This window comes from Mirounga leonina, unplaced genomic scaffold, assembly GCF_011800145.1.
Source record: "Mirounga leonina isolate KUSES-001 unplaced genomic scaffold, KU_Mleo_1.0 Mir_94, whole genome shotgun sequence".
In the NCBI taxonomy this organism is placed as follows: domain Eukaryota; kingdom Metazoa; phylum Chordata; class Mammalia; order Carnivora; family Phocidae; genus Mirounga; species Mirounga leonina.
In genome coordinates, this window is record NW_023270855.1 from 58187984 (window position 1) to 58207329 (window position 19346).

At 63.9% G+C, this 19346-nt stretch overlaps 1 protein-coding gene across 1 annotated transcript; it reads right to left on the reverse strand.

The window, feature by feature from the left end:
* Positions 1-5396: 5396 nt before the first annotated feature.
* On the reverse strand, positions 5397-19274 carry EFNA2 (ephrin A2). Its single transcript, XM_034997242.1, has 4 exons — positions 19093-19274; positions 9808-10121; positions 7503-7568; positions 5397-6718 (listed from the first exon to the last, which is right to left on the reverse strand). Exons 1-4 carry the CDS (start codon positions 19233-19235, stop codon positions 6597-6599), a joined length of 645 nt encoding a protein of 214 aa, XP_034853133.1. The 5' UTR covers positions 19236-19274; the 3' UTR covers positions 5397-6596.
* Between the last annotated feature and the right edge of the window lie 72 nt (positions 19275-19346).

A 19346-nucleotide genomic window follows, 5' to 3' on the forward strand; every position in this document is an offset into this window, starting at 1 on the left:
GGGGTGGGGCCTGGTCCTGGGCTGGAGCCGGGGAGGGCGATGGGGCGGGGCCTGGGTTAGAGGGGGCGGGTCCTAGCGGGGTAGGGCCTGGTCCTGGGCTGGGGCCGGGGAGGGCGATGGGGAGGGGCCAGGGCCAGGGGGCGGGGCCTAGCGGGGGTGGGGCCTGGTCCCGGGCTCGAGCCGGGGAGGGCGATGGGGAGGGGCCAGGGGAGAGGGGGCGGGGCCTCAAGGGAGGGATGGGGCCTGGTCCCGGGGCTAGAGCTCGGGAGCGGGTGGGGGCGCCGGCCTTTCCTGGGCTTCCCGCCTATCTCAGGTCCAGGGCCGTTTCTGGAGGGGCGCCCCCGTCTCGGTGCCCGCCCGCACCCGCGCCGCTGCTCCCAGCGACCGCAATAGGCTTTTTAGCACTTAGAGCCCGCAAACTGGTGTGAGGGGGGCGGCTGGGGCCGGAACCACCGCCTCTCGCCTCCTCTTCCTCCCCCAGGACCCCTCTCCCGGCTGGGGCAATGTGCCTGACCCGTGCCTCGGTTTCCCGCTCGTCTGACAGGGGCAGCCCCTCGGAGGTGTCAGTAATCGATCAATCCGACGATCGCTGGAGCCCCAGGGGAGGAGCCTTGGCGGGGGTGGGGGTGGGGGCTCTGGGAAGCGCCGTCAGTAACACCCCCTCACCCCCTGCGCTCCATCAGTGTGCCCCTTCGGGAGCTGGAGCTAGAGAGGGCTGGGGGCGGAGGATCCTGGGAAATGACTCTCACATCTCTCCTGGAAACTTCTCCCATCCGCACCCCGGAAGTCAGGCCAGCGCCCCAGGCCCAGAGGGAAAGGCCTCACCGCCTATGGGGGGGTCTGGACTTGAACCCACAGTAGAGCTCCGGTGCTCCCAAACCCAAGCAGGTACATCAGAGTTTCAGGGAGAGGGCAGCCCCAGAGGTCCCCAACACTGCCCAGTGGGAACCAAACGAATGTTTCCTGGCTGCTGGTGGGGGGACCCTGATCTCATTCCCTGGGCTGCCCTAGGCCCCATTCAGATCCAAATCCTGATCCCACAGAGGCCTGTGGCTCACCCTGGACTCACTCCAAGGACCGGTAGGACCTGGTGGGGCTTCTGTCCCCATCGGCACAGGAGAGGAGTCCCCCCCGCCACTCAGTGTCCCCCCAGACTGCACTTTCCATGAGGGCGCCTGGATCCATTGCCTCTAGGCCTCTGGGCCTCTGTTTCTGGATCAGGGGTGGGGGTCAGCGGCTGCCAGGTAAGCAGCAACCCCCCCACGCAGAGAGTTTCTCCCAATCTCTGGCCTCAGAGGGAGGGGGCTCACCCCAAACATCCCGGTCTCCACCACTGAGCAGGCAACCCCGAGGTTCCCGTAAGTGTGCAGAGGATCCACGGTGGCCACGGGCAGGGGCTCTGCTCCCCCAGGGCACTGTGCAGGGAGGGAGGCACCGAAGTGTGCAGCGGCCTCCTGGATGCCTCCCTGGAGACGGTCCAGGTCCTCATGCTCAGCACCCCCCAGTCCACCCCTCCTGGGCTTCCAGTCCTGCCCCAAAGCCTCCCATGGCTCCCGGACCAGCTCCTTACGCCCCTGTGCTTCCCCCCGCAGCCTCTGAAAGTCTGGGCCACGAAATGCCTGGCTCGCCCATCAGTCTGGTGGCTCTGCCACCTGCCCTGTGCTGGGCACTCGGGCCACACGCAGCCCCAGCCGCCGGGGAGGGGACCAGGAGGGGACAGGAGCCCCTCCCACGGCAGTGTGCCCCGCTGGCCACACCGGCCCGGCTGCGGCCACTTAATTTCCGGCTTGTATGTCATCTTGCTGTGATTTATGGTTCCTCGGGGGCTTCTGGGCTGTGGACTTGCTTTGTCTTTGTCCATTCGTGGCCTCCTGGCCACCTGCAACCCGGGTCAGGGGCCCCAACAGTGTGGCCTCCTCCCATGGCCCATAGGTGCCCCCAGTATTGGGCCCGGAGGCCACGAGGGCCCGCAGACCAGGGAAGGGCCCGGCACTGACCGCACACCGTAGAGGAGCCCAAAATGCTGGGGGCGCTGCCCTTGCCTTGGGAAGCAACTCGTCTGTTACATTCTCTCTCTGTCTAGTTATGCAGCTCCCGTGCTCAGTCGCTCCATCAGCAAGAATTCATGGAGCTCCTACTATGTACCAGGCGTGTTCTAGGCCCTGAGGACGGGGCAGTGACCAGCGGAGACAGGGATCCCTGCCCTCCTGGAGGTGATGGCCTAGAGGAGGTGACAGACGAGATCTGGGGAGGCTGTGGGCCAGGGGAAGGGCGCACCAGGCAGAGGGCACAGGCCCAGAGGTAGGGGTGGGTGCGCCCAGGGGGGCAGAGGGTCCCCGGGGGAGCAGGTGCTGGCGGGAGGCACAGGGGTGAGGACCCTGCAGATGAGACCGTGGCCTTCACTTGTTGTGGAAAGCAGGGGCGGCGGGGGCTTCTGGCTGTGGGACTGTGATCAAGGGGCTCCAGGGGACCCCTACAGTCAGGGTGGCCCCGGTCAGTCCTGAGGGCAAGGGGTACTGGGGCCTGGGGCTTTTTCTCCAGTGCAGACGGAGAGGGGCCACCAGACCCTGTCCTGTGATGGAGGCCTGACCCCCCAAGCCAAGACAGCCCCAAATCTGACCGGCGGCCCAGCTCCATCCCAGAGCAGCCGTCAGGGCTGGGGGAACTTCAGGACCCCCTCCCCGTGGTGGGGCACCAAGGCAGCAGGAATCAGCCTTGGGGGGAAATTCCTTCCCTCCGCTGGGACCCGCAAACGGATGGCTGGCCGGGGGCCCTGCAGGGAGGTACCCGTCTTCCGGCTGAGGCTGGGGTCCTGGCCACAGGGGCCTCACTGTGCCCCGTGCAGCCTTGGGAGTGAGCAGCCATCCCGCACAGTGACCGTGGTCCCCGAGGCAGGGATCCGTGGCTGGCGACGCACCCGGCTGGGTGCTGAGAGACCCAGGTCCTGCCTGCAAGTGCCGGGCAGCACGGGGGTGTGCGTGGGTGAGCGTGACTGTGCATGCAGCCGGTGACAAGTCCAAGGGGAGCCCCCAGCTGTGGGCACTGGGTCCCGGTGCTGACCAAACAGGACTGGCCCTGCCCCCTGGGAGCTCCCAGCCTGCGGGGGAGAGCAGATAAGAATCAGATTCCACTCGAGGGGGGTGGGCTGAGCGGCCCCGTGGCCAGGGAGGTTGAGAGGACATTTGACCTAGTCGGAAGGGTCTGGGGGAGACAGCCAATCAGTGACCTGTGGGAAGGGTATAGCAGAGAGCAGGAACAGCATGTGCCAAGACCCTGACGTGGGAACAAAGCTATTTCTGTGCTTACCCATCTGAGGTCACTTTTTGTGTTAAGAAGGGGGCTCAGTCATTAAGCGTCTGCCTTCGGCTCAGGTCATGGTCCCAGGGTCCTGGGATCGAGCCCCGCATCGGGCTCCCTGCTCAGTGGCGAGTCTGCTTCTCTCTCTCCCTCTGCCCCTCTCCCCTGCTTGTGGTGCACTCTTTCTCTCTCAGATGAACAAAATCTTAAAAAAAAACAACAAAATACCTTTGTCTTAAAAAAGATCCTCAGGGTGCCGGGGGGCTCAGTCAGTAAAGCCTCTTCTTCCACCCAAGTAGTGATCCCAGGGGACCTGCTCAGTGGGGAGCCTGCTTGTCCCTCTCCCTCTGCCCCTTCTTCCACTCCTGCTCCTTCCCCCTCAAATAAATAGATAAAATCTTTGTTTTTTAAGATTTTATCTATTTATTTGACAGAGAGAGACACAGCGAGAGAGGGAACACAAGCAGGGGGAGTGGGAGAGGGAGAAGCAGAATCCCCGCTGATCAGGGAGCCCGATACGGGTCTCGATCCCAGGACCCCGGGACCATGACCCGAGCCGAAGGCAGAGGCTTCACCAACTGAGCCACCCAGGTGCCCCCCTTTTTTTTCAAAGTAAATAGATAAAATCTTTTTAAAAATCCTTATAATAGCCAGCTGGAAACACCTTAAATGTCCATAAATTGGTGAAAGGATAACGAAAATGTGATATATCCACATGTTGGAGTGTTCCTCAGCCAAGAACAGGAGCGAGGCGCCCACACGCGCGGCCCCGGGGACGGACCCCGAGCCCACGACGCTCAGGGAGGGAACCAGACACGGAAGGCCACACGGGGTGTGAGTCCACGTGGGTGACACGTTCAGAACAGGCTCATCCACGGACGGGAAGGGGGCTCGTGGGGGCCGGGGGGCGGGCCGGGGGGTGGGGCAAAGGTGGGGGTGACATGACAGGGACGGGGTTGCCTTTGGGGATGGTGAGAATTCTGGAATCAGATAGTGGAGCTGGTTGTGCAACCCTGTGAATGTACTAACATTTTACATGGATGGATGGTGTGGTATGTGAGTTATATCTCAGTAACTTTTTTTTAATAAGAAAATTAAAGTCAGTTGCTAGGATTCCGCCCCATGGTCCCTGTGTAGTCGTCCCTCCCCTGTGGCAAGGGGTCTTGGGAAAGCAGCCTCAGGGAGTCCTCCTCCCTCTCTGAGCTTCGGGGTCCTCACTGTGGAATGGGGGATCCTTAGGGCCTCCATGGTGCTCAGCACATCCGCGGGGTGTCCATCGTCCATCCCGCGACACTGGGCAGGGCGGGCGGGGTGCACACAGGGATCTTTGTGCTGCTCACTGGGTTCATTAAGAGGCAGTCCCTGTCGCTGGGCCCCGCTCGGCTGAATTAATTAGCCGAGAGCCTTCCCTCCCTGCTAATTGTGCCCAAGAGGATGCGGTCCTGGCAGGTGGTACCAAGGGGACAAGCAGCTGAGAGGACCCCCGTCCACTGGCCCTGCTGGGTGGCCCCCAACCTCCCTGTGTCCCTATCTGGGGCAAGGCTGCGGTGAAGGCCCCTGGGACCCCACAGCCCCCAACACATGCCGTTTGCAAAGCCATAAAGGGATTAAGAGGCAACAGACAGACCCCTACCCTGGCCTGGGCAGTTAGGGAAACTGAGTCACACAGCAGCAGCGCTCGGAGACCTAGAGGTCAGAGAATGTGGTTGGATCCTGAAAGAGCCATGATGGAATCTGAACCCCAGCATGGAGGAGGGAGCAGGGGGCCTTGATCAGCCCTGGGGTCCTGGCTTCCGACTTGTTCCTGCTGAGTTCACAGTCTCTTCCCTCCCTCCTCCCAGCTGCCCCAGGGGGGAGAGGGGGCTTATTCCCATTTCTCAGGGGGGGGAACTGAGGGCCAAGGAGGGCAATGAAGGACAGCGCCCCGTAAAACGCTCATCCCAGGGCCTGGCCTCCAAACCGCCCAAGAACCCATCATGATTGACCCCAGATGCTCCTCGAAGACACCCCTCCCCAGGGGAGTCCAGCCACAACTCCAAAGTTGCAGTCCATGTGCCCCTCCAATTGGGGTCAGTGGGCCCAAACACACATGCACACCCTTGAGGTTTATGCTCGTTTTATTATAAAAAAATACAGAATCCAAAGTTGATCGCAACGGAGGGGGAAGCCCGCGCTGCCCTACGAAAGCCCACCCGGCGTGCCTGAGCCTCATGGTGGCCGCACGACATATACGTATATATAATATATAGAAAACACAGATCAGGAAAGGCGGGTAGAAATATGAAATCCATATAAATGCTGTTTGCTTCTTTAAAGTGTCAGGGGGGTGTCTTTTTCTGGGGGTGGCCCCCACATTCTGCTTTGTCCTGTTTTCTCTTATAAACGTCATTAGGTCCTAGAGTAGGGGGAGGGGCTCCGACAGACAATCCAGCTTATTGCGAAGTGTGGCTTCTACTCTAAAAAGTCCCCCCACCCCCCCACCCCCGCCAAAAAAAAAAGGTGCCCCTCTCCCAAGAAGGGGTGAGAAAAAAGAAACTTTCCAGGACGTCCTTAGGCATACAGTAAAAATAAATCACAGTATATACTTGCTGGCTCTATTTACAGAAATGTCATGTCTTCTTGGCCTCGAGGTGATCAGGTGAGGCTGGGGGGAGGGGGGCAAGCAGTTCTAAGACTCGGGGGGCTGTGACTCTGAAGGGGCCCCCCGGTGAAACATCCTGGATTTCCACTCTGGGAAAGGATCACCAGGAGCAAGGAGGGTAGGGCAGGGCACAAGGGTCTGAGGCGGGCTCCGATTCCTGGACCCGGGCCTGGGGGGCACTTGTCACTCACCCTTCCGTCTCAGACCGGCCTGTCCCAAGGGTGCGTGGGAGGTCCAGGGTGGGCTCCAGCCCGGACCCAACAAATGGAGTGACCAGACCAGGGGTCTCCTGATGCCCATGCCCCAGGGGGCCATACGCCCCCCCACCCCCTGCCCCGCCCCGCCCATTCTGTTTCCTTCCGAAAGTCACTGGCAACAGCAAGGAATAAATTAAATTAAAAACTCAAGTCTTTCTGATTCTGCCATAAAAGAAAAACACTGCTGAGAGGTTCTTGGGTTCTCCAGAACTCTAGAAGAGCTGGCCTGGCCAGGGTCTGGCCAGCTACCCGGCCTCTCGGGCCTCGGGGTCCTCAGCCACACACCCCCAGGACTGGCCCTGGGGCGGTGGACGGCCCCCTGCCTGGCAGGGGCAGCACCAGTCGTGGGAGAATTGGAGTCTCTATCCAGTCTCTAGGCGGGGCATCCAGGTGGGCTGGGACTAGGAGCCCAGGAGGGTCCACAGCACAGGGACAGTGCTGAGGACGAGCCGACAGCTGCCCAAGCCGCTGCATGAGTTATTGCTGGTGAAGATGGGCTCAGGGGCCTCGTACAGGGTCTCGTCTGGGGGGACACGGAGACAGAATGGTCATCAGGTGGCCCCAACCCCCCTCACCCCCTCCCTAACCATCTGCACCCCCACACCCTCATTCGGCTTCCTGGAGCTTATCAACCTCAGCCGCACCTCAGCTGGGACATTTCTGACCATCTTCACTGGGGCTGGGCCTCCTGTGCAGAGCATGACAAACAGCAGGTGCCCCGGCATGTGTGCCTGGCACCTGGGTGAGGTCACAAGGGGCTGCGGAGACCCCCTTTTCTTTGGATGTGGCTATGATGTTTCAAGAGCTCAGGGCACGGGCCCTTAGGTCTATCTCGGGAACTTTCCTGATGCTCACTCTTGGATGAAAGGGGGCTATGGCCTCAGCACAGGGCCGGGTCCTGCACTTCACCTTCACTCTTAAATGTCTGGAATGTTGGGCGCCTGGGTGGCTCAGTTGTTGAGCAACTGCCTTCGGCTCAGGTCATGGTCCCAGGGTCCTGGGATCGAGTCCCACCTCGGGCTCCCTGCTCCGCGAGAAGCCTGCTTCTCCCTCTCCCACTCCCCCTTGCTTGTGTTCCCTCTCTCACTGTGTCTCTCTCTGTCAATAAATAAATAAAATCTTAAAAAAAAAATGTCTGAAATGTTGTCCTCATTTACAGATGGGGAAACGGAGGCTCGGGGCAGGGGCTGCCCCAGCCACGGCTGAGGTCGTGGGACTCCCAGGGCTGTGGTCTGAGAACTCTGCTCTGCTGACCACTGAGTGGTTCTGTGGGTTCAGGACACAGGGGTGGCGCCCTGAGCACTTACTAGTCGGCCGAACATAGACCTTCAGCCTCAGGCAGGGTCGGTCCACAACATTGGGTGGCGTGGCAGCTGGAAGAGAGGAGGATGGGGATTGGCGGAGTAGGGGGCTGTCAGTGCCAGAGACCTCCTGGGGCTATATCGCCTTCCCCGCACTGGTAACTCAACCCTGGACCAAGGCTATGGGAGTTTCCATCCATAAAACTCCTAATCACACATCAAAGCCCCAGACACAATGCCCTCTATTTCCCAGAAGTCCTCCTGCACACTCCCCCTGCCCCTCCCTTTGCTGAACCCTGACCCCAGAGAATGGGGGTGTCTGCCTGGTTCCATCTCACCCCAAGGCAACACAGGGCAAGGTTCAAAGGTGATAAACAAAAATACGGTTGTTTTGAATGGATCAGCAAAAAAATCACTATAACCAAATGATTGATCTGGGATCAAATACCTGCTCTCTGGTGCCTGTGGGCAAGTCACCCTCTATCTGGGCCTCATCTGTCACACAGTAAGGGCTTTGGAAATGATGTCCTCCATCTGGGAGCCAACAGAAGCCAGTAACCCCTGGGAGAGAGGCTGCTTCCCCACCTCCCCCGGAAAGACACCCACCCTGCTGGAGGCCACAGGGAGGCAGAAGCACATTCGGTCCTCATGCCTAAAATCCCCCCATTATTGCTCCCTGCTTCTTGGCCCACATGGCAAGCACCCTGCAGGGGACGGGGGTGGTAGAGCAGCACCAGCAATGAGTCATGAGGGAAGGGGACTTGGGGCGCAGGACAGGGAGGGGAAGGAGGCCTGGAGGCCGGTGGGGGCCAGTGGGGTTCCACATACGTGAAGCCCGTTCACGCACATGGAAATAGCCCGGACCGCCTGTCCTCACGCTGGCTGCCCCCTCTGCCCACCCCCCCCAAAAGCCCCTCACGCCAGGAGATGAAGATAAAAAAGCACGAAATAAAAATAACATTCGTCATAAAGACAGGACGGGTAAGTACAATAATTATCTTTACGAAACTCCCGTCCTGGAAAGAAAAAATGTAATTTTTCTTATATTACGAGGACTTAATTTAAACACCTTCTTCCCCCTTCCTCCACCCGTTTCTTCCTTGAATTAAAAGGAAAAAATCCAAATAGAGCAGAAAGGAAGAATGGGGCCTTCTCAGTTTAATCTGACGCAGCAGGAATGAGGGGGGCGAGGGGCTGCCTCTCCCACAGCCCCGGGGGGCAGAGCCCCGCTCCCCACCTGGCTCCCTAGAGGCCCCCAAGATGCTGAGGAATGGGGATCCCCACGATCCCTCAGTGCTTCAGCGCCTCTGAAGAGGCATCCGCCCAATGACAAGTTGGGCTCCCAGAGGCCCCCGTGTTGGTGGGGGGCAATGCCCAGACTCCCAGGTTCCTGGCTAAGGTTCATGGAGAGTAAAGAACTGCCAAGACCACAGCAAGATCCGGTCTCGAACCCAGGCCCAGCTCTGCTGTGCTCCTGCCTCCCCAGACCCTGCCATCAGTACTTTATGGAGAGGAACACGGAGGCCCTTTGGGACCCCCCTGATGCGCAGCAGAGCCGGGGGCAGCCTACCCTCAGCCTGGGGTTTTGCGTGCCTGAGTGTCCCCAAGCCTTGAAAAGCAGCTTCCACGGTCCCTGGGGAATCTTGGGCCAGGTGGGCCTGATGGGGGCAGACTCGGGAGGGGAGGATGCTGGGGGAGGGCCTGGGAGACCCCTGCCCGAGCCAGGGTGTGATGGGCAGAACACAGGCTCTGCCCTCCCCCCTGGCTTTGACCATGCTCCCCTCCCCCACCAGACTCCCTATGCCTGTTTCCCTCCTCGCTGCAATGGTGGGGGCACCCCTGGTCTAAGTATGGAACAAGCTGATGGTGGGGCCATCCGTTCCCCCAACCCAGAGGCCCAGTGGCCTGATCCAGAAACTGAGATCGCAGAAGGGAAGCTGTGGGTTTGGACTCTCAACTCCGCTCTGAGCCTCAGTTTCCCCATTTGCAAAATGGGGGCTCTTGAGAGTGAGGCCTCTGGGGCTTGCTGGAAGGATGATACCATTCAAGAGCTTGACCCCAGGGAGACAAAGGCCGGGGCAGGATGAGGGGGGCCCAGGAGTACAGTCCAGCCCAGACCCCATCTCCCCATACCCAGCCTCCGCCTCCAGCACCAGCACACATGCCCCCGCTCTCCCCCACCAGCCCCGGCGCCCCCGGCCCCCGCAGCCCCCTCCGCTGGCCCCCTCCGCCCGTGTCCCCACCTCCCTTCCCGCGACCTCTCCTCCCCGCCCCCCCCGCCCCCGGCCCCCGGGGGCCCCCGCGCACTCACAGATGTAGTAGTACGCGTGGCCGGGGCGGAACTCGAAGCCCAGGGAGAAGGGCGTGAAGAGCTGGAACTTCTCGGAGAACTTGAGCGGCCCCCCGGGCGCCGCGGGCCGGTTGCACTCCCAGCGCCTGAAGCCCCGCTGCCGGTGGTCGCAGGAGGCGTGGCCCTCGCCGTTGACCATGTAGAGCACGTAGCGCTCCATGCGCTCGGCCGGCGGCAGCGGCGCCCCGTAGTGCGGGCAGTAGATGTCCAGGTAGTCGTTGATGCTCACCTCTACCGTGTAGCCCCCGCCGTCGTCCGCCGCGCCCGCGTGGAACCTGCGGCCCGGCGGTCCGCGCGTGGGGGGGCCGGTCGGGGGGGGAGGGAGGCAGGAGGGGGGGCTGGGTCAGTGCAGGGGGCGGGGGCTGGGGGGCCGGGGGGGGGCCGGGAGAACGGGGACAAGTTCCAGGGCGCGAGCCCACGTGCCCGCCTCGCACCCCGCACCGCACGCCCTCCACTCCAGGCCGCCGCGGGCGCCCTGCGCCTCCCGCCCACAAGCAGGTGGGGGTTGGGGAGGAGGGGCGGTCGCCAGGCATTCTGGGTAACCGCAGGCCCCCAAGCAGGTGTCGCGCGACTGGGACCCCCTCTCCCTTGCGCAGGCCGGACATCTGGGCCCTTCTGTGGCAAGCAGGCTGTGCCCCCATTATCAAGGCCCTCTCCGGAAAAACGCTATTGCTTGACTGCATGTCCCCTCCTCCAGGCAGCACCCCATGCTGCCCCCCACGTGCAGCCCCCGTAGCTTTCCTTCTGTAGATCTGCCTGCCAAGAAGGTACAAGGTGGTGTGGGGACACAGGCTGAGTGTTTGGGGCCCCCCGGGGCTAGTTCTGACCCCTCTCCTAGCCTCAGTGTCCCTGCGGGGGGGCAGGGCTTGGCGTGAAGGCCTCCCCAGACCAGCTCAGAGTTGCTCTGGGCTGGACCCCCCAGCCTCAACTCCTTCAGTCCCCTGTGACCCTAGCAAGTCCAGGATCCTCCCTCCAGAGCCTCTAGAATTTGGCAACTGCCCCCTCCAACCTCTTGGTCACCCCCTCAGGTTCCCCCAGTCCCGACACCTCTGCCCCTCAGCCCTGCTTCCCAGCCTTTGCCCTGGAGGTTGCACCTGCCATGCAGCCTGCACCCCTTCCTTGGGGAGCCACGGCCTCCCCCAGACCCAGCCTCATCTGGCGAGGAGGGAGGTCGGCTGGGAGAGGGACAGGCGGCTCCCCCCACCAGCACTGCCTCAGGCTAGAGGGCCAGGAGGCCTTAGATCTCCCGGGCATGGTCCCCTGGGTCCCTGTCATGTGAGGTGGGACAAGGGTGCCTCCGGAGAGGAGCTTATTAGCAGATAAAAGGCCCGAGCAGGGGAGGGTTGGGAGCAGGCTCCCCAGGCTGCCCCTTCTCCCTCTCTATACAGGCTTGGAAGCTGAGCCCCAGGGAGGGTCCACGGCAGGGAGGGCCCCGGCTCCTTGGATCCCAGCGTGGCCATGCCATGCCTCTGTGCCCACCGTGTCAGCCGCGCCAGTCCGAGGGAGCGGCGGTGTGGACCCCATGCTGGGCGTACTGACCGGCACAGCGGGCACCTGAAGGGGCGGCTGGATTATCAGATGGCGTCGGTGGGCCTCCCTGTGGCCCCTGAGGCTCTGCACCAGGTCAGGGAGAGGGCTCCTGGGGCTCCAGAGGTGGGAGTGAGGCAAGCAGGAGACCTTGCTCGCTTGTGCCTCAGTTTCCCAGTCTGACAAGAGAGATTTCGTGATTTCAAGCCTGTGGCTGAGACGGAGGCGCCAAGAATTCCTGGTCAGAGCGTCGGAGGGAGCAGATTCACCAGCAACCCCTTCCCTGCTCGTGGGCTTGTCCAGGAATGGGGAGCTCAGCCCACCCCCACAGAGGTGGGATGGTGTTTACAGATTCAGTGTGTAAAGCAAAGAGACTCCGGAAGTGGGGTCAGATGGGGCAGCAGAGAGTTCCGTGTTCAGACACAAGTCTGCACCCAGCTAGGTCTCGTGGTTCATTCTCAAAGCCTCAGTTTCCAGCTCTGCACAGCGAGGCCATACAGAGGCTGACGGGGGATCTCCAAGCATGTACACAGTAGGCCCTGCCCAGAGGCAGGGCAGCCCTGGGACAGGGTCAGGCAGCGACGCTGCCCGCCCCTGGGGCTGCCCCTCAGCTGGCCAAGCAGGGGTGTCTTGCAGACTGGCTGTGTTCTCCAGCCGCTTGGGCGAGATCGATGCAAAAGCCACTCCAGGCTTTTTCAAAAGTAATTTTTGCTCCTTCCCAGCCCATTGAAAGCCCCATTGATCAGCCAATCGATGACAGCCATGGCCAAGCGCTTGCCAGGACTACCCATGCCCAGCCCTGCAGGGGAGGTGGAGATAGGGAAACCACGGGGTTGGTGGGGAGGGGGAGGAGGGGGGTGCGCGACAGGGAGTGTAGGGCCAAGCTGAAGGTGATGACGTCCTGGCCCTGGCCCCCTCTGGTCCTCAGTTTCCCCTCTCATCCCTGGCATGATGCAGGGGATACACACTCAGCTTGAAAGAGGAGAGCCTAGCTCTCTGCAGGGCCTTTCTCAAGACGAATGGACTCTGGAGAGTGGGGCTGCCGAAGCATCACCAGCTCTCCCCACACCGCCCCTGCCTGTGCTTCTCCCAGGATGTCTGCCTTCCTCCCCTGCATCGGACCAACATCATTCTCCCCTCCCGTTTCATCTTCCAAAAAACGTCCGAAACCGAGGCTGCTTTGCTTGTTCAGCGGCTGGATGCGTGGGCCCCTCCAGGCAGGCCAGGCTCCTGGCCTCCCAAAATCCAGGGCTCACTTTCCTGAATGTAAATCAGACCTTGTGATCCACTGGCTCAAAGCTCCCCATCGCTCAGAATAAAACCCACAGTCCTCCCAGGTCATGAGGCCCAAAGGCCCCACTGTCCGCACCCTGGTTGCCCTGTGCTTGCTCCCAGCTCACTCCCTTCTAGCCACACCTGCCTTCCTGCTGCTCCTGTTCCAACCCCAGGGCCTTTGCACATGCTCTCCCCACTGCCTGGCACCCGCCACTTGCACCTCATCCCATATCTCGTTCAACATCATCATACTTTTCCCTTTACATAGTCTGCTGTCTGCTCTCCTGGACCATGGGGGTCCACCTCCTCCTCACCCCTTCCCTCGCTGCCAGCACAGGCCCAAAGACTCAAGGTCTTTGAGCTGCTGGAGTCCTAGGAAGCAAACAGAGGCCCACAGTGGGGCGAGGACCCCAGGCAGATGGGTCCTAGAGGCACCCCCACCCAAGCTCTGGCGGCCTAAGTGGACCATTTTTTCCCCTCCCCGGCTCTAAAATAGCGATGGGCTTGCTGCGTTGGCATTCCCAGTTCCAAGTTGGCGGGCAAACCAGGGGCGGGCGCCTGGCCCCTGCTCAGGGTGGCGCCTGTGCGGGGGAGGGGCCCAACCCCAAAACCAAGCCGGTGCAAGCAAGACAAAGCTTGCATTTTCTCTCATCATCGTGCGGAAGCATGATGTGCAAATGCTCCATGGGAGCCGCAGATAGAGACAGCAATTCTCACTAAGGGGTTAATGACTGACTTGGGATGGGTTCCCAGACAGAGAGCTCCTGAGGCTTTCAGACGTACACCCATCCCCCTCCCCTGCCACACCTTCGCCCCTGCTCCTGTTCACCCTGCCAGGCTGCCTGCCAGTGTGCACTCCTCCAGGCAGCCCTCCCAGCCCCTGATGGACCCAACCCTGCCCTCCACCCTCCCCCACCCTGCCAACCGCGGGCCTGCAGCTAATTAGTTTCAATCGGGCCATTGTCAAGTCATTAGACGCTAATAGCAAAGCAACTAATTAGGAGTCTCACCCAAAATGGGGGTGGGGGCGGGAGGGCTGTGCCGCCTCCCCAGACCAGAAACTGAGGCAGGGGTGAGGCGGGCAGCACACCAAGGCCCTGTGCACCCCTGTGGCACTCGGGACCATCTTCCTGGTCTGAACCCAATCCCGGCTCACAGCGAAGGGGCCGACAGATGCCCGTATCAAGATCCCAGCAAAGAACAGGCCCAGGCCAGCCCTAAGAGGGCAGCAGGGGCCCGAGGCCCAGGCTGGGGGCAGGGCCAGACCCTCCCCCTCCCAGGGGGGCCCCCAAGACCTCAGCACCCACCCCTAGCTTTCTGAGGGGTCAGGAAGACATCTCCCCCATCTGAGACCTGGCCACCTTTCTCCTAGAGCTGGGGAGCTGGGCGGGGCCTCCAAAAACGGGCCCCAAGGGGGTGCAGGGTCAGCCTGCGTCAGGATGAGCATGGCCTCCTGTGTGCAGGGGACAACCTGAAGCAAGAGGTAAAAACAATGAGGCAGGGTGGGCACAAAAAGTGGGGGCGGGGGGCCACAGGGTCAGCCCCACCTCTGGGCCTCGGTCTCAGGTAGGCCGGGGCCCGGGTGCATGCAGGTCTCGGACACCCCCTGCCCCCCAAGGTGCTCCTTAGCCAGCTGCAGACACGGCTGCCTCTAGGAGCGGGGGGACATCCGATGGGGCCTGAATTCCCCGTGGCCATGGATGAGTCACTCCCCCCTCCCCCCAGCCCCCGCCCAGCGCCGGGAGGTGGACGCATAGCGGGGTGGGCAGGTCACACAGGGTGCAGGGCTGCGGCGGGGGACAGTTGAGGGGACGGCCGGGCTCACGTGGTGGACGGAGCCCCTCGAAGCCATGGTCCCCAGGTCCGGCAGGCGGCTGAGCCCTCTGACCCGTCGGGCAAGACAGTCTGCATGGGGGCGAGACCCCGGCCAGGGCCGGCCCGCCAGAGTTCAGAGTCTGGCCAAGGTTAAGACCTGGCCAGCATCTGTGCTGGGCACATCTGGCTTTCCGCTGTGTGGAGGCACAAAGGTGGCTGTCCCCTTCCCCGGCACGGCAGCCGGTGGGGGGGACACGGCCAAGCCCTCCCTCTGGGCCCACCTCCAAAAGAGAAACCCCCCCCAGAGCCACACCACGGGGCAAGGCTGGCTGTGTCCCCGCTTCCTGAGGAGGGCGGAAGGGCCATGGGGGTTGTCATGGGGAAAACATGGGCCTGGCTTAGGGGTTGCGGGCCGGGCCCTCGGAAACACTGCCTCCCAGACCGCCATTAATGCACCTGCCATCCCAAGAGCAACCTCCACCCGTGGTCCTGAGGACCCTGCCGGGGGGCCCGGGGTCTGCGCCCCCAGGCAGGCGGAGGCCAAGAGCCGCTGCAGATACAGTCAGTCCGGGGCCTCGGCCACCAAGCCTCGGTCTTCATCTGCACGTGGACGCTGCCCAGGGCAGTCCACGGTGGGGAGGGACAGAGGCTGGGGACAGGGAGGACTCCCCCGCCCGTCAGAACCCCAGCTTCAGGCCTGGACAGACGTTGCCCGGCCCCCAGCAGCTGGGGTGCCTCAGCGCTGTGCCCCATCCCACACCCCATCGTGCACCGCTGCCCCTCACCCTGCTCTTGGGGGGCACGGTCCCTGTCAGTGCAAACGTGGGGCCCAGCCCCAGAGGCCCCCCATTTTTGCCCACAGGAGCTGCCTGGGTTTCCCTCTGAGCTCCAGGGGTCACGGCTGCCGCTTGCCCAGCCACACAGGCCTTGCTCCGTGAGCTGCATGGCCCCACTCCACAGGGGTCGTGCCCAGGTTTCTCGGGCTCCCCACAGCATCCCCGGGCCCCGCCCTCCGGCCCCGAGGCCCCAGACCCATGGGGCCTCGCTCTCCAAGCCCTGAAAGCCAGACATGCTACCCTCTCTCGAACAAAACAAAAAACCCTCATACAGCAAAATACGGCATCGCCCAGTCAAAGCCGTTTCTCCCCAGAGGCCCAGGCGAGGCTGCAGGGCCATGGGGCCCAGAGATGCCCGGCACCTCCGCCGTGGGGAAGATGCTTCTCGAGTCGCCATGTTCCTATCCGCACCCCCCCAACGCAGAAGCACACGAAACCCCGTTCAAGGGCACACGAGCCCCACGTGAGGGCAGGCGGCTGAAGCCCGGCCTGCCTGGGTAGGGTGGGCTCCGAGCCCCGAGCCCAGCCCGCATCAGCGCCTCTGCGGCCACTCGGGCGGCAGGTCTCCAATCGGGTGGAGCACTCTTGGGGGCGGCGGGCGCCCTGCGTGGGGCCAGCTCTGGACCTCGATGGCTCCTCTGCACCACGGGAGGCGCAGGGCCCCCGGGACCGATGCACGTCCCCCTGGCGAGGACCCAGCCAGCTCCAGGAGGGGACAGAGGAGGAACCACGGGGCGCACGGGGGCAGCAAGCCGTGCCGCCATCCGTGTGGACGGTCTGCCGCCTCCGCGGAGGCTCTGGGACAGCCAGGGCCGGGCCGCACACGCAGACACACACGTGCACTCCACTCCCAGATACGCTAAAGACACATGTGTGCGCCCCCCGGACGGCCCCGTGCTCCCTCTGCACAAATATGCACACGCAGAGACGCACGTGCGCCCCCAGACACCACGTACGTTCCCCACACAGACACACTGTGCAAACACGCCAGAGCCAGGGCCCCGTGCACACGGAGCACACGCATCACCCCGCCACACGGATCCGAGCGGGCACCGCACACACACCGCACCTCCGGGGGCCCCCAGCACCCCCGCGTGTCCCGGACAAAAACCCGAAGCTCCACAGGGACACACGGCCGGAGGCGGAGGGGCGCACCCAAAGCTTCCCTGCTCAGCGGCACACAGCCCTGCCAGAGGGCGGCTGGCCCAGGACCCCCAGCCTGGACACCGAGCGGCCGGCCCCGGGGCGACCAGGTGGGGGCCAGCCGGACAGACGGCCGAGAGCCGGCCTGTGCGGGAGCGGGGCCTGGTGGCTGGACCGGACCGCAGGGCCCCGCCCTACCACGGCGGCGACGGTGGGTGCTGGGCTCCCTCGGCAGCGCCCGCCCGCCGTCAGAGTGCGGGGAGAGCACTGCGCAGCGGGAGAGTCATTGGGCCACAGAGCCGCATACTCAGTGCCTTGGTGCAGGTGCGAGGCCGCCGGGCGCGAGTGTCTGCGCCTGTCCCCGCTCCCCCTTGGAGTACATCCGTCGCTCAGCTCCCCCGCTGACCGCCCGTCCCCCCCTCCAGTGTGCCCAGCCCTCGCTCTGACCCCCTCCTTGCCGGCCTTTTGTGCGTGCCCCTCTCTCCCGGGCACGGCCCCCCTGCCCTTGCGCTTCCCCATCTCCACCTGCCACCACCGCTGATCTGTTACTAACCCAACCAGGCCTGGGTCTCGTGTCCTGCCCGTGGGACTGCCTCCTGCGTCAGGCCTGCTCGCTGACCCTGCACCTCCACCCCAGGCCGCTGTCCCCGGGACCGGCACTTTTGGGAAATCGCCATTCCTGGCTGCCCGTGGACCTGAGGCCCAACACCACCCTTCCTCCCGTGTCCAGCACACACCCTGTCCCCCGGCCCGGGTTCCAGGCCAGCCACCCCGGGATGGCAAACCTCCTGGGGGGTCCCTAGGCCACCGAGGCCTTCGGTCAGCTGGTCAGAACAGGGCTGTCAGCTTGGCAACAGGAGGTGTCCAAGCGGCCGGCCAGAGCCAGGCACCGGGGGCTTCCTCCCTCCCCCGGCCGGGGTCCTGCCCACAGCCCCGGGGCAGGGGGGGCCGCAGGCAGCCCCAGCCACCCCCTTCTGTCCCCATCTGAGGCTCCCCATGTGTTTGGGGTTTGCTAGAACAAAGGACAGGCTATGCCTGGGACGGAGATTCCAAAGCTGAAACCAAAAACTTGGGCCAGGAAAGCCCTGCCCGCTGCCCCCCAACTCGCTGGCCCCCCCGCCCGCAGCACCCCCTGCTCGCTGGGCCCCCTGCATGCTGGGCATCCCCCCGCCCACTGGGCCCCCCCACCCAGTGGGGGGCCCCCCATGCCCGCTGGGCTCCCCCGCTCAGCCGCAGGGAAGAGCCCTTAATCAAACCCACATGTGACCGGCAGGGCAGGCGGCTCAGGGAACCCGCTCCGCAGTGGCCTGGCTGTCCCTCTGCAGCCCGGGGTCTCTGCCCTCCGCCCCAGGGCCCAACCCCACAGCTGGGCAACTAAGGGGGTGTCTGGGTGCGCTCCCTGCCCCCCGCGGCAGGACACTGGCTACCCTTGTCCCAGAGTCTGCCTCAAAGACAGCCCTTTATGCAACTTTCTGCCCGAGGATGCAGGACGCCAGGGGACAGTATCGGGATGGCAGGGGACAGTGGGCTCTGGAGGGTGTCTGGGCCGGCACTTGACACAGAGGGAAAGTGACCAGTGGCAGAGGGACAGGAAGCGGGGAGGCTGGCCTCCCTGACTCCGATGCTCAGCCCAGCCAGCCCTGGGAACACGGTGTGACCGGGAGTGCTGGGACTGACCCCAAAGCCATAGGCGCTCCGAGCCCCATCTCCCATGGGACCTCCAGCCCACTCCAGCCTTCGAGAGCCAGAGATGGCCCAGAGGCTTCTGCCGATGTCCAGGACGTGGTCAATCACCAGCAAACTTTTCCCACACCGATTAACAGGGACTTCTGCTGCCCCCAAATTGCACTTAGCACTAGACGCCGAGGAGGATGTGCGGACAGGCAGGACACCTCGGCCAACCGCAGCAGGCTGGGCACGAGGCCACCTGGGTCCCCACCCCAGCTCGGCACCCCTCACCGTGACCTTGAGCCAGCCACTCAGCCATCCTGTGCCTCGGTTTCCCCATCAGCGCCAGGAGGACGTGAGAGGTGCTACCGGGTCAAGACTCCCAGGACTGCCGCCCCAAACCCCTCAGTGCCTCAGTCTCCCCATCTCTACAAAGCTAGGACCGGGTACCCCCTGGAGTGAAGGCAGTTATGGGCCGGTCGGGAGGAATATATTAACTTCCCCAAGTTCATGTGGGGACCCACCGGCAGGATGCACCCAGGGTGCCCTTGCCCTGGGGGCCACGGTCCCCCACCTGGCACGGTTCAGCGACAAGGTTCCCCGGGGATCTCCACGAACTCCGATGCTGGCAGGGGTCCCCGGAGAGGCCCCAGGATGGGGGACCCCCAAGTCCGGGGAAGGCACTCAGGCTGCGCAGCTCCTGAGGGTGCCGGAGGGGGTCCCCCAACTCCGGGGGCCAGCGGCGCTCGGGGCACACAGGGCGTCCAGTGGGGCGCCCTGGGAGGGGGCGGCTGGTGGAGGATGCACGCGGAGCGGGAGTCCCCCGAACTCCAGGGCGCCGGAACTCCCCGGGGGCTCCCGCGGGACCCGGCGCCCCCGCTGCCGAGGCGGAGCGCGCGGGGGCCGTCCCCGAGCTGGGGCGGGGGCGGGGGCGGGGGCGGGGGGCGGCCGGCGCCGCGTCCCCGCGCGCCGCCGCGCTCACCTGGGGTTGCTGCGGTTCCAGTAGACGGCGTAGCGGTCCGAGTTGGCGCGGGCGGCGTCCTGGGCGCGCGCGAGGGGCGGCGGCGGCGGCAGCGGCAGCAGCAGGAGGAGCAGCGGCAGCAGCGGGCGCTGCGAGGGCGCCATGGCCCCGGTCCGGCCGCCCCGCGCTCGCCTGGCCGCCGCCTGCCAGCCGTCTCCGCCTCCTCCGCCGCCGCCGCCGCCGCCGAGCGGGCGGGCGGGAGGAGGGCGCGCCGG